The following is a 13,311-nucleotide window of genomic DNA, read 5'->3' as shown; positions in this document are numbered from 1 at the left end:
GCCATGATTTATTATCATGGGAAGCAGTGCAGCTGTAAGCAGCAGCTTAATATGAAGCATAGAGTGGGACTCAGATCCAGCACGATTAACCTGAAGAGGTCTCCTGAGGGCCACCAAAGCAATTTCATTTGGGAATCTGTCTCCACTGACTGAATAGCCAGGTCTAGCACCTTCCTGCATTACTGTTCAAACCACCTCGGTGCCATTCAAAGGCTGGCCATGGCCATGCAGCCTGATGGGGCTAACAACTGGTGCCACACAAATAACCTCTAGGCCTTGTCCAGGGATTGAGATGGCTCCACCTCTCAACTTGGATCACAAGTCAGTTTGAGTGGGGAAGTATTGATCTCCCCAAATCACTGGATTTCTGAACCAGCACATAAGAGAAAAATTGGGGCTACAAGAAATCTAGCAGTTCTTTTAAGAAGGGCAGTTGTCCACTAGACAGCGCAGGAAAACAGGTTGTTGGAGACTTGCATGGAAATTAGGTGCCCCTGTAACTAGGGTAATGGGAGATATCTGATCGGAAACTTCAAATGGTGTGTTGGTTTTTAAATGGTCTTATTGCTGAACTTCTGGCAAATTTACAAGGTATTTACTCTCTCTCTTAAGTCAGAGAGTGCAAGTTATGATTAAGAGCTCTAAAGAAAAGTGGGTCTCACTTAATTGTCATTTAATTCCTTAAAATAAAAATAGAAATTCTATGATGTGGTAATTAATTCTGGGGCATAAACCAGTAGCAAAATATGCTCAAATGTTATATGCCACAGTCATTAAAATGTAGATCAGTCTAACTGCATGATCTCCCTTACATCCTTCAGAAAGAGCAGTCCAAAATAAAAGTTACCAATTATAAAAAAAAGGTTGCTTTTTAATAAGAATGCATGAAGACAGATGTAACTGTTATTACCCTGGTCACTATAACATAATGAGGATCCTTATAAGAATATGCTATATTTCAAAATTGAAAAAGTAAAAGGGGGACAGGAGACTTCAGCAGTGTTAGCATAAATGGGAAAATATTGCAATGTTTAATTTTGTATTATATTGGCTACCATTAGAACAGCAAACATAGATTTCCAGATGTTTGTAAAGAATCCAACAGTTATATTTTATATCTAGGTCTGTAGTAACAATTTCTATTCAGCAGCCTAGAAAAACGTTTCATGTCACAACCGGAAAGAAATATTACCATGGATTTTTTCCCCCTCATCCCCTATATAGCAATTTCTGAATATTTCAGTCAATGACAAATAAAAATGATGGTTTAAAAATTAAAACCACAGTCACTAAGGGCAGGACATAAATGTGCAGATGTTTTGTGATGCTCAAGAACTTTTCAGTCACAATGCTGTTGTGGAGAGGACTGGAAATCCATCAGAGTCAGACACTGTCAAAGGCATTCCCTAAGCTATGCTGTCTGCAAAGACAGTTAACTTTTCATGGTTTTTCCACATTTTCTTAAGGAAAAAAATCAAAACCACAAAACCTATTCATAATGGCTTGTATATAGATCTCACTATTTTATTAGCAAGGCATTAACTGCAATCTGTTAATATAAGTGAGGAGTCTCAATCTGGAGTTCACTGGGCAACCTGTACAAGTCAGGAAAGCATTGTCCTGAAACTGTTTGCAAAATATCCATTTTCCTTCTCCAGGAAGGAAGATTTTTTACAAGCTTCCCAGCTGTTTCTGTCACCTCTGTGCCTTAATGAAGTTATACAAATGGCTGCCTGAAAATCTTGTCTTTACTGCACCTACATGGCTGGACAAAAAACCAAGTTTTTAAAGGCACTCCTTGTAACTGGTGCATTTAATGCCTGTGCATGAAGACAGACCTCCTGCCACCCAGGAGTTGGCAGACAGTGACCATGCATGTAGCACCAAGCCATCCTGACAGAGCACGAGCTTTTACTGCCACCTCTCTCTCTACTGCCCAGTAGTAGTTACAAGGATGGGAATAAAGATAAAAAATATAAATGGATGTCAGTTCCCCTCTCCTGTTTATTTTACTTGCTTTTAATTAGTAAGGTGGGATCACAGCTGAGATTTTTTCCACTGCCTGGCCCCTCTGTGCTTTAAAAGGTGCAGAAAGCTCTCCGACAGTGTCAGGATTCCCCAGGCAAACAAAAACTAAGAAAGCCATGCACAGCTGTGCCACCTCCTAGCAAAAGGCAGCGGGGATGCTGCAAGTAAAGGCAATGTGTCGGCTTGTGCAAGACAGCTAGTCCAGATGGGAAAGGCTGGCATATGTTAGGGGAGGCAGGTAGAGGGCCAGAAATTGTGCAGCCATGGGGAATTGTGAAGTTGAAACCACCTCTCTGATGGGCTGGCCCCTTGTCAAAGCCTCAGGAATTGCCTGTTGTATGTGGCTTGTGCAAGGTGTCAGGTATCAGTTTTCCATAATGAAAAACACCATTACCATGTAAAGACAATTCATTAGGTGCAACATAGCAGAACTGTAATTAATTATTAGATATTATTTCTCATAAAATGCTTCTCCAAGATCACATTGCATTAGCCACAATATTGGACTGATGGAGCATAAACAAGGGTGATGATAAACACCGGTGAATGGAATTGGGAAGAGATGGTTATCAGGGTACCAGTGTGTTTCATGTGGGGTTTATTTAACAGTCTCATTAATGATCTGGAAAAGGAAGTGAATAACCATTTAATTAAGTTTGCATTTGATACTAAATTAGAAGTTGCTGCAGACACCTCTGAGGGCAGCGAAATAAATCAAAAGGAGCTAGAATCCTGCAAGGTAAAAGAAGAAAATGAGATCTGATATGAAGGAAAAAAGCAAGCTAATCTCTCTGTAGCAAATAATCATGTAGCTATCAGTAGAGGAATTCTGAAGAAAGCAGTGTTGAAAGAGAGGTAGGGATGTTAATGGACAATACATTCCCTCACAGCTCGGATATATGTTTACAGAAGCAGCGCATCAAGGAGCAGGAAGGTAATAGCCCTTCACTGCAGGGCTGTAGTGAGAAGCAATCTATAATGCTACACTCTGTTTTGGGCACCCTGTTATCAGAGAGATATAGACAAATCGGAATGAGTTCAGAAAAGAGCCATAAAAATGATCCCATATCCCTGGAGATAATGACTTATGAAGAAAGATCAGAAGAAGTAAATGCGTAAGGCCTTGTCTGAAAGATGACTGAAGAAGGACAGGAAAACAATCTGCAAAAATGTGAGAGCAAAAAGGGAGGAGGATAATTTATCATAGTAACTATTAGTAATACGATGAAATAATAAGTAACAACTATAAATTCTAAAAGGGCAACTTCTGGTTGAATGTAGGAAGAAATTTCTGACTGTGGAATTTGGGTTAGTTTGCAGAGAAGTTTCCCAGGGGTAAAAACAAAAGCTGCATTCAAGTCATTTAAAATCAAATTGGACAACTCACTAGAAAATGCACCCTGCTATAGGGAGCAATATTGCATTGCCTAGAGAAAAAGCTGAATGACTTAATATGATATTTCACACTCAAGCCTTTATGACTGTGATATTTTTAATATGCATGGTCAACTATTTCAGGAAAATACACATTTCTTCTGCTGTCAGGCCTGATAATACAAACACTTGCATGCAAGCATAACTTTTAAGAGGGCAAGTAGCTCTGCTGACAGCACTGCATTGCTGACATGCCAAAACACAAGCCTGAGCTCTTCAAGTTTTTGCAGGCTGAGTCTTAGATCTTGAATTGTCAATAATCAAGATGGTATATACAGGTAACCACATCACTTATGGGCAGGTAAGGAAGTGTGCAAAATGGAAGATGGGGGTTGGAAGCTCCAGTGAAGATGTATCTTTATTGTTATTTTTATGGTTATTGCTATTACTGCTTATGACTGGTAGTGTGGGGTTCAACTCTATTTCTCAATTGTTCACCTTTTTGGTCTCCTGCTTTCACCTCTGGGCTGAGTGTTCATTAGACAGCATAAAACTGCTTTCTGTACTGCTTTTTTAACACTTAGTATTTTTAATATATCCTGAAATATCTGTGGAATGGGAAAAGAGACAACGTGAAGTGAAAACTTGACTCTCCCCCAGATGAAAAAGATGGCAAAGGCTATGGATTTAAATGGATATGAGAGTAACCCCATCTTTTCCCCCCAGTTATAGCAATGTAATGTTGAAGACACTTCACTATTTATTAGCAGCAGAGAAAAGCTCACAGGCATTCACATGCTCCTAAAACAGCACGGTTCTTATATGTGGGGGTTTCATGTTTATATTCCTGTTTTCTTCTCTTCCCTCCCTGTCCCACACTCATGGGCTGTGTGTTGGGCTGGCAGCCTGGTGGTGCCGCAGACCAGTGCCCGAGCCTCGGGACTCTCCGGCAAGGGCTCGAGCAGCAGCAGCTCCAGTGAATCCGAGAGCAGCTCGGAGTCCGACTCCGAGAGCGAAAGCAGCTCCAGCGAGAGTGACGGCAGCAAGGCCTCGCACTACTCCAGCCCAGAGGTAAGGGCTTTGCTGTCTTTTGGGGTGGCACTCCATTGCTACACACACTCACACCTTCTCCCAGCCAGACCAACACAAGGAGGCTTTGAGGAGATGCATGGAAAAAAATGGGAGAGAAAGGCCCAAGGATCTTCCTCCTGGCATGCTGTGAAATATAAGTGGCAGTGGGTATTGGGGCAGATTAAAGCATTTGAAACAAAAATGAAGAAAGAAATATCCCTGTTACATTTTGCTCAAATTGGAGGTGAATGGAGCACCTTGCAAGGCTCACAGCTTGCCTGAAGTTTTATGCAACTCTGCCTCCATAGCAATGGCTTGCTTAGTGTGTAAGTCTTGATGTGGGCTCCCAGCACTGCAAGGGAACTAACGGCTTCTCCACACAGGGAAGCTATTATAAAATCAGTTTGAGGTTAAATTTTTAAAAGAAACCAGTTGTTCACTCATGCACTTCCCTTGCCTCACTCTCTAAGTGAATTATTTTCTGCTACTGCTGCTTTTATGTGATTTCTTTCAATTCACCTCCAAAATGGACTAAACTGAATTACTCATGGTGCAAAACACTGAGCCCAAACTAGTCATCTGGAAAGCTAGCACTGAAAATTTCCACATGTAGACAAGCCCTAGCCAAACTACAATTAAGCTGCCAGTGCTGTGACACCTTCTGCTTCCACCTCTGCAGAAAGCTGAACAGACACAACAAAGCTGCTTTCTCTGCTCTGCTTTTCTACCAGGATTGACATTTTTACATGTTTTGGTCAATACACACGTTTAGAATTAAACTATAAACTCCACAGGCACATCACACACATTAATGTATGTAAAAATATTCCAAAATCTAGCATCAAGATTGTAAATACACGTGAAATACAGTCTGTATATTTTCCTACTCCACATATACCATCCAATCACAAGAATCCTCCCCCCAAAACTATGTCTCACCTATTCTCTCATTCTGAAAAAAAAAAAAACTATGCTGCAAAAACAGCAAACCTTTCCTCATATTTTCCTTGGTTATTTGGAGACATATTTCCAATTGAGCAAAATGCAGTACTCACAGAAACATCCTTAATATATTTTTGTCAGGTTCTGTCACTTTTGTTCCTTGTTTAACACTTATCTTCTGTTTTTCCTTCACAGCACTTTCAGACCCATTTCCAGCTAATTCTCCTCTTACTTTGTCCACTTGCTCCATCTCTCTCTTCTTTCCAGTCTCTCTTGCTCTCCCTGCAGTACCCCATGTCTTATTTCCCATTCTGAGCTTTCTTATCTGACCTGTTAAGACCTTGTTCTCTGTCTACTTAATTTCCTGCTGGAATTAGTGCAAAGATCTCATTCTTGGTCTCTCCTCTCCCTGTGGGATCTCAAAAGGCAGAAGAAAATGGGCAAAGAGAAGAAAGAAAGGGGAAGGAAATATGAGATGAAAGGAGGAGAAGCACAGGAAGGGAGGAGTGGTTACCATCTAGGCAGATACCCATGCTGCTTGAGCCCATGAGCAGAAATTCCTCAGAGAAAGCACAAAGCTAATTAACTGAGGCAGGTCTTGGATTTCATGAAGTCCAGCAGAGAACTAAATCATGGAAATGTGGAGGAAGTGTCTCCTCTTAAGCATTTTATGCATATCCTCTCGAGATCTGTGGAACTACTTTTGTACAAAGCCTGAGCTGCCAGTGATCATTGTCACGAAACAGCTGCCCCACTCCAACAGATTGCTTGTCTCTTTGCATTATATTTGTGTGGTTTGCCTTCTAGGACATGCTGTATGACACATGCCTACACACAAATGTAAATGACTCACAAATGTGATGGCTGCAGTGATTTTCATAGGCAATTTTCATCCCTTGATGGGATCTAGGAGACAGCACACACAGATATGGGTGTCCCAGGGAAGTAGAATACCTGTGTTTTCCCCAAGGGTAAATGCTTTCCCAGGGCTATCATATGACTGATGGAACCAGTTCAAACATGCTCAAGTGATGTCTCTGACTGGAAGTCCTTTTAGCTTTGCATAAATGCTTTAACATACATTTATGCACCCAGTGAAGCCATCTTTCTAAAGATATATGCCAGTTTCTTAACCAGTAAATGGAAAGAGACAGGTCTTTGAAAGCTCCCTAAAGGGAGGCCATGTCCACCTATTTTTAAGTAGTGGACTCTATTCTAGATTTAGTCTTAAAATTGATTGGCTAAGACAAAAAAAGTAAATACATCTTGATTTTTGATTTTGCATTAACTGGTGCTTTCAGGTTCAATGAACTGGAGCAGTCCAGCACAATGCCAGGCAGAAACTCCATATTTAAAGGTTGGGAGGAACTTAATGTAGAAATCTGCAAACCATTATGATGCCTTCATTATTCCCCACTGCCCCCTCCAAATAATCTGAAACATTATATGCACATACTCAAAGATTTTTATTTCTGGGACAGTGCATCTGCTGCACTTGAGGTTATATAGCAATTCAAGTGCTATTTCATGTCTTCTGTAATTTTTTCCTCATCTAATTTTGAGATTTTCAAGTTGTCCTCAGGTGTCTAAATGCAGCTGCCTAGAGTGAAAAAGCAGCTCATTGTAAAGCATACATATAAAGTAGATTAGATGAATTGCACCCTAAAAGTGTCTGTTTCTTTCCATTGACTATTTAGAGCCAGTAGTGACTAGCTCAGCTGTCTTCACTTTATGTCTGCAGTAAACTAAGAATAATGGCTGAGCTAGAACAGGAGACAACATTCAGACTGGTTTCAGTGATGTGGACAAATTAAGGTGCCTCAGACATTAATGGGAGTAGTTAAAGCTTTGTGGACTGCAAACCTAAAATTATGAACAAGGAACTGAGACTTCTATCTCCTGTTTCTTTGCTGAAGTCATGAATTCTTGGAATGACCTTAATTAATATCATAAATGAGGAATTTGGAAAACAATGACATCTTATCCTTTTTCAGGTGGTTGAAAAAAATTTGGGTGCCAAGTATATAGAAAAAGCTACATTTCCAAGCTAAAAATTTGGTTTATTTGTTCTTTGTTACATTGAATTATCCTGCATGCCTTTACTAAAACTGTCTTTGGTTAGACAACCATGAATTCCTGCTATGAGGGAGGATAAGAGTGGGGAATGGGCAGGAAGGAAGCAGAGAATCTATCCCATGGGACAAAGGATCACTGGCCTCACCACCTATAACCTGTCCAGAAGAGAAAGATGCCCCTTTCTGAACCTCACCAGCCCCATATACCAGATGCAATGGCCTTTACAGATTTTGCTGTTGCAACTGTTCACAACCATTAGTTTCTTCCTCCATTTCAAGGAGTCACATATAGGAATTTTACCACTAGACCCTCTGTAGATGCTGTTGTAACCTTTGCAAACAGGATTCATGTGTTCTGGCTGTCCTGCAGACTATTATTGACAAAGACTGCAAACTACACTCTCCCTTCCCTCCAGAAAACTCTTTGTGCCAAGAACCACCTCTTAGAGTATATGTGTGCTGTGCCTAACACATGGGAATGCCCAGTTCTAATTTGTTAAAGCACCATCAGCAGTGAAAATAGCAGCAATATAATCCAATAGTAATAATAATCATCATCACCATTGTCTTCTTCATCATCATTGCTGTCTGTGCCTTGAACATAATGAGAAAGCACCACATTTGTATGGGCATTGCCCTGAGTGAAGTATTTGATAACAGGGCTGCACAAGCAAGTTACCACAAGGGTAAATTAGTACCTGGATTTATAATAGGCAGGGTAGCTTGCAGGGATGGTGGGCTAAGTCCATGCACATGTTATGGGCTCTCATAGCTCTCAGTGAAAGTGGTGCTGTACTTCAAGTTTACCACATATTAGCCATGCCTTAGGTCCCTCTTTTAGAAACAAGCATAGAGGGACCCCATTACACTGGCATTGTTTAACAGCCCTTTATCCTAGAAAGTGTTTCTGGATAAGATTTTGACAAGTTTCTTTTTGGATGCATGCCATTCATGCCTCTGGTTGCACTTGCAGCCTTGAAGAGATCTGAGATATATAGACATGCTGCGTGGGAGTTATCCCACCTAAATCTGCACACTTCTCCTGTAGATACCTACATCTGCTCACCACCTCAGCCTCCCCTTTACGGTCTGTGGAGAGGAAAAGACGTTTTTAGGGCCCAGCTCATCTGGCCTATTTCATATGTCTATTTCAAGAGGGAATTTTTCACACCCTAGAAGAGTAGTTCACTGACTGGAGAAGGAACTTGTTGACTAGCTAAGATATAGGTGTCTATGTTGTACAGATGAATCCACCCACAATATTTAAGGAAATGTATCACATCCTGTTTCTTCATGAAGCCTGGCACATGTGTATGTCTGTGGAATGTTGTTCCCTGAAAGTATCTTAGTTCTGTGAAGTTTCCTGGCTTGAGATTTCATGCCAAACCTATATTTAATTGCAAGTCAGCTGACCAACCTATATTTAATTGCAAATCAGCTGATCACAGACTGGTATTCCTATTACCAGTGCCCATCTGCACAGCACTGGCTTTACCCCAGTTGAAAACTGCCCAGTTCTCTAAAAGGCCCTAGGGGCAGCATATTTCCATGCATCAAAACCAAGGGGCAGAGAGCATTTTGGTATCACAATACTCTGGATATATATTGATAAGTATTTATATCCTTACATGCTGCTGAAAAACTTTCAATTCAACAAGCCAACTTTTCTTCCATAGAATGGTGCATGGAGCGGAAATTAGGGATTTTCTTTTTCTCCCACAAATAATTACAATTAGGCATGTATAATGGATGGCCAAAAGTTTTCAAGTGAATTTATCCAGTCTATTTTTTCACCAGTCCTGCTATCTATTCTTGGCTGTCATGATTTGTTCTCTTGCAAGGTGCCTTCTTTTTTTTTTTTTTAATGTGATCTCAAAGTACAGTAATTTTCAGTTAGAACAATCAATTGAATAAATTACTTCCAAAAATGAACTGGCATCACTCATGTACACTGAGAATCTCAAATATTCAGAAATGGTATCAGGGCCCAAAATTAGTGAGGAAAGTTTTAAAATTCCAATTTTTAAAGTTTGGATTCTTTTAAGTTACCTGATAGGCTGCAGACATTTTACTTTTATCAGATGAATCTTAAAGGATTTTTTTAGCAGACAGATCTTGGGGGTTTTTTTCAGAAACCACAAGGATGTGAATTTTTATTCAACTAAACCTCAAAAGCGCACCTGAAACTCCTGACAAAACCAGTAAACCTGGTAACACTGTTGATCCCTTTTAATAAACTTCATAGTTGGTGGATAGGTTGGTAGGACCATAGGTATTATGCCTAAATAGCAGACATACTACTCTAGCAAAGTCCTGCACAGCCAGGTTATGATGCTGCAGCATGTAATCAGTGTTTCCTGCTGGCTACTGTCATCCCTTGAAGTCTGTGAGCCACCGTTTTCAAGAATCACAAGATACATAAAGAGGCAGAATGGGATGTAACAGATGAATTTGGAAGTTTTTTTGAACTTCCAAGCAGCACTCACTCTGACCTACCCTTGCAGGCAGAGGTGTATTCTTCCCCACGTGCTTCTGATGTCTCCCCTTTTCTGAAATACTTCTGAACAGTAGAAAGACTTCCATGTATAGTGAACCTTTTATTATATATCTAGTAAATTCAGGGTGTGCACAGTGAATGGCATCAAACATATCTGTCTGTATTTTCAACAGCAATAAATAAAATGCTGTTCATTTTTAGATAAAGAGTTAAGGGCTGTAAAAATACAGCTTCATCCAAGAGAAATATTGACCATCCATTTTCAAGATTTACAGCTCAGAAAAGAAATTCTTCATGTAAGATATTAGGGAGTATGCTTTAAAAAACATAAATGTAAGCCAGTCCCACAAACTTCCCATAGGTCTGGGTTAGCTCAGTAATGAGTAAATTAGACACTTTAGCTAGAAGGAATATTTTTATCATATGAATTCCAATGTCTAAATTTTTTGCTTATTTTAGGAGCCTTTGCTCCTTGTAGAGTGCATACAATCCTCAGTGGGTGATTCTGAAGGCGCCCTTGGCTGTACAAGAAACTTGTGTTGCCCTCAGGCATCTACTTTAAACAAGAAGTAAGATATTCTTTTAACTTAGAGACTGTGGATATTCTCTCTTGAGCAAACTTTCTTCCAGAGCACTGATGGTTTTCATGTTCAACTCATGACACAGTTTTTGATTATTCACATGCAATGGCCTAGTGAACCAAATATTGGTTCCATCTGAGGAAATTAGGAAATTTTTCACTTTGGCTTTTGTGGAGTTAGGTTATGGCTAGCCATCTACTCCATCATCTGTTTTTTTCTGGGGTTTTTGCCTCTCCTCTTCATTTTATTACATTCAAATTACTGATTGCAAGCTCTAGAAAACAGTCACACATTGTTCTGAAATAACATTGTCTCAGCTGTGGTTAAATTTGAAATCATGATTATTCCACTTCTTCCCTGTCCTAACACCATTATGTTTTAAATGTGCTCTTATAACTTGATAGTGTTGTGACAGACATTAAAAGAAAAACTAACAGCCACACAATACTCACAAAATGAGCCCCTGACAGCACCACCACACAACAAATGTTTGTGGATTATAATGTCAATACAAGACAGGTTACATGAAGTGCCTGGTTAGCCCTCCAACTCCCTACCACACGCCACTTTGTATGCTTCTTAAATGCTTTCTGTATTTACTGCAATGGCACAGGACACACAATGCACATCCCTAGCTTTCCTGATGGCTATTCTCCCCTAGCCTCAGCTGTACCCTGCCTTGTCTTCCTCCCTTCCTATCGCCATTGCACTTTTTTCTATTTGGAAACTTGCGAGTGTCTCCCAGTAGAGCCAGTGGCAGTAGTGCTGTTGTGAATCACCCTTGGAAATGAGGCATCACAGAAGCCCTTCTCCCTGTCATCTCCAAACCCCATTCTGAAACCAAAAACATCCCCGATTGCAAGGCATGAGCTCTGTCCTGCAACGCAGGGCCAGTGCCGAGGGGTTGCCATAGGCTGGGGCGGCTCTTCTGGGTACCGAAGGAAAATCTCGGTGGTGCCCGGAGGGATGCGGGGTTTCGCTGTCCCAGAGGGATGCCGGGGTGGGGGCAGCAGGGCCACGGCACTAAGCCCTTTGCATCTGTTTCCCTTTCAGCCCGAGCCGCCCTCGTCCAACAAGTGGCAGCTGGACAAGTGGCTGAACAAAGTCACCCCTCACAAAGCACCCATCCTCACCCACCCCGATGGCCCGGCGCTGGAAGCCCACCCGTACTACGGCCGCGTGAAGGCAGAGCGGCAGGAAGGACAGAAGACCCCGGCTGAGGGCCCGGCCGAGCATCGCAGCGAGGAGAGCCGCACCGCCGCCGCCGCCGGGGACGGCCCGCGGCCCAGGACCGCCAACAAAGCGCCAGGCAGCAAGGGCAGCCGGCAGAAGTCACCCCTCGCTGCCGACGGCGGGCCGCCGAGGCGGGCAGCAGGGAAGAAGGCACCGCGGCGAGCCGAGAGGAACTCCGCCGGAGACGGCGCCCCCTGCCCCAGCGCAGAGGAGCCCCCCCGGAGCCACGGCTTCCCTGAGGGCGCTGCTGGCGAGGCGCCCAGGGCCCGGCCCGGCGGCGGCGGCTGCAGAGCGGGGCACCGCCGGGAGCCCCGCTCGGCTGCAGCTGGTGAGAAGCGTCGGGCCCGAGGGCCGAGCAAAACGGCGCCCAAATCCAAGGAGTTCATCGAGACCGAGTCTTCGTCCTCATCATCCTCCTCCGACTCAGGCTCTGAGTCGGAGCGAGAGGAGCGCCCGCTGCCCAAGGTGCCAGCGGCAGCCGGGCCTGAGCCGCGGGGTGCCAAGGACGCGGGGAGCGGCACCGCCAGCAAACCCCACGGCGGCTGCAGTGCCTTTGGCTCTATTAATGCCAGGACTAGTAGTGAAATAGCAAAGGAGCTGGAGGAACAGTTTTACACCCTGGTTCCTTTCGGTAGGAATGAGCTCCTGTCTCCTCTGAAAGACAGTGATGAGGTAAAGTCGCTGTGGGTCAACATTGACTTGGCTCTTTTGTCCAGGATTCCAGAGCGTTTGCCCGAAGAACCGCTGGCCATGAGCGCCGGAGCAAACCAGGCGGCCAGCTTCCCGCAGGGTAGTAGTGCTGAACCCCCCGCAGAGAAGGGTTTACCGAAATCTAGAAGGAAACGCAAGGTGAGCTGCTGGGGAACCGATCACAGGGGTTGGGGAGCCTCCAGCAAGCGGGAGGCTAACACCGCTTGCACCCACCTCCCGTGCTCGATGGCAGCATCTTCTCCAGGCTGGCCTTTCAGAGCTGGGATTTGTCCCTGCTTCCCACGCAGGGACTGGCCAAACCCCGGAGGAAATGCCAGCCCTGAAGGTGATGGAATTCCTGGCCTCGAGGGATCACAGCTCCTTGGAGACACCGTTGACTGCTGTGTGTGTGCCTTTGCGTGCCTTAGCGAAGGCACTGCCTTTATAGTAGCATAATTTTGTCTCCTGAGGCATCTCTCAAAACCTGAGCATTTGGAAATGATGCTCAGGTCAGCAAAGGGACAACTGTCTGCTGCCTTGTAGTCGACACAGTACCACTGCGTATATGGCAAAAGAAAAGGCAGCATCTTTTTTCCCTTCTGACTGTCAGCGAGAGGCAAGCCCTTCAGTGGCAGACGGGAGCCCTGGCTTTGTGAGGGATGGATTCACAGAGACCTGGGACCTGACTGGTTCTGGATCCTGGATCCTGGCTCCCTCACGCCCTGGTGGCCCCATTTCCCTTGGGGCTCTAGGTGTAGGAGTAGGACCACAGTCCTCAGCAGCACTGTCACCGTGCTTGGGTGGGCACAGCTCTCTGCTC

General features: G+C 43.5%; 1 protein-coding gene across 2 annotated transcripts in view; it reads left to right on the top strand.

Annotated features, from left to right (window-relative positions):
* The window catches only part of AFF3 (ALF transcription elongation factor 3), a 326,046-nt gene that overhangs the window by 268,887 nt on the left and 43,848 nt on the right, over window positions 1-13,311 (top strand). For both annotated transcript variants that reach the window (XM_063149789.1, XM_063149788.1), the window contains exons 10-11: window positions 4,308-4,473; window positions 11,622-12,650. In XM_063149789.1, the coding sequence (XP_063005859.1) occupies window positions 4,308-4,473; window positions 11,622-12,650 (1,195 nt within the window). The remainder of the gene's footprint in view (window positions 1-4,307; window positions 4,474-11,621; window positions 12,651-13,311) is intronic.

Source organism: Melospiza melodia, chromosome 2 (assembly GCF_035770615.1).
Source record: "Melospiza melodia melodia isolate bMelMel2 chromosome 2, bMelMel2.pri, whole genome shotgun sequence".
NCBI classification, from domain to species: domain Eukaryota; kingdom Metazoa; phylum Chordata; class Aves; order Passeriformes; family Passerellidae; genus Melospiza; species Melospiza melodia.
The sequence above is the reverse complement of the archived record's forward strand: the minus strand, read 5'-3'. Positions and strand labels throughout refer to the sequence as shown.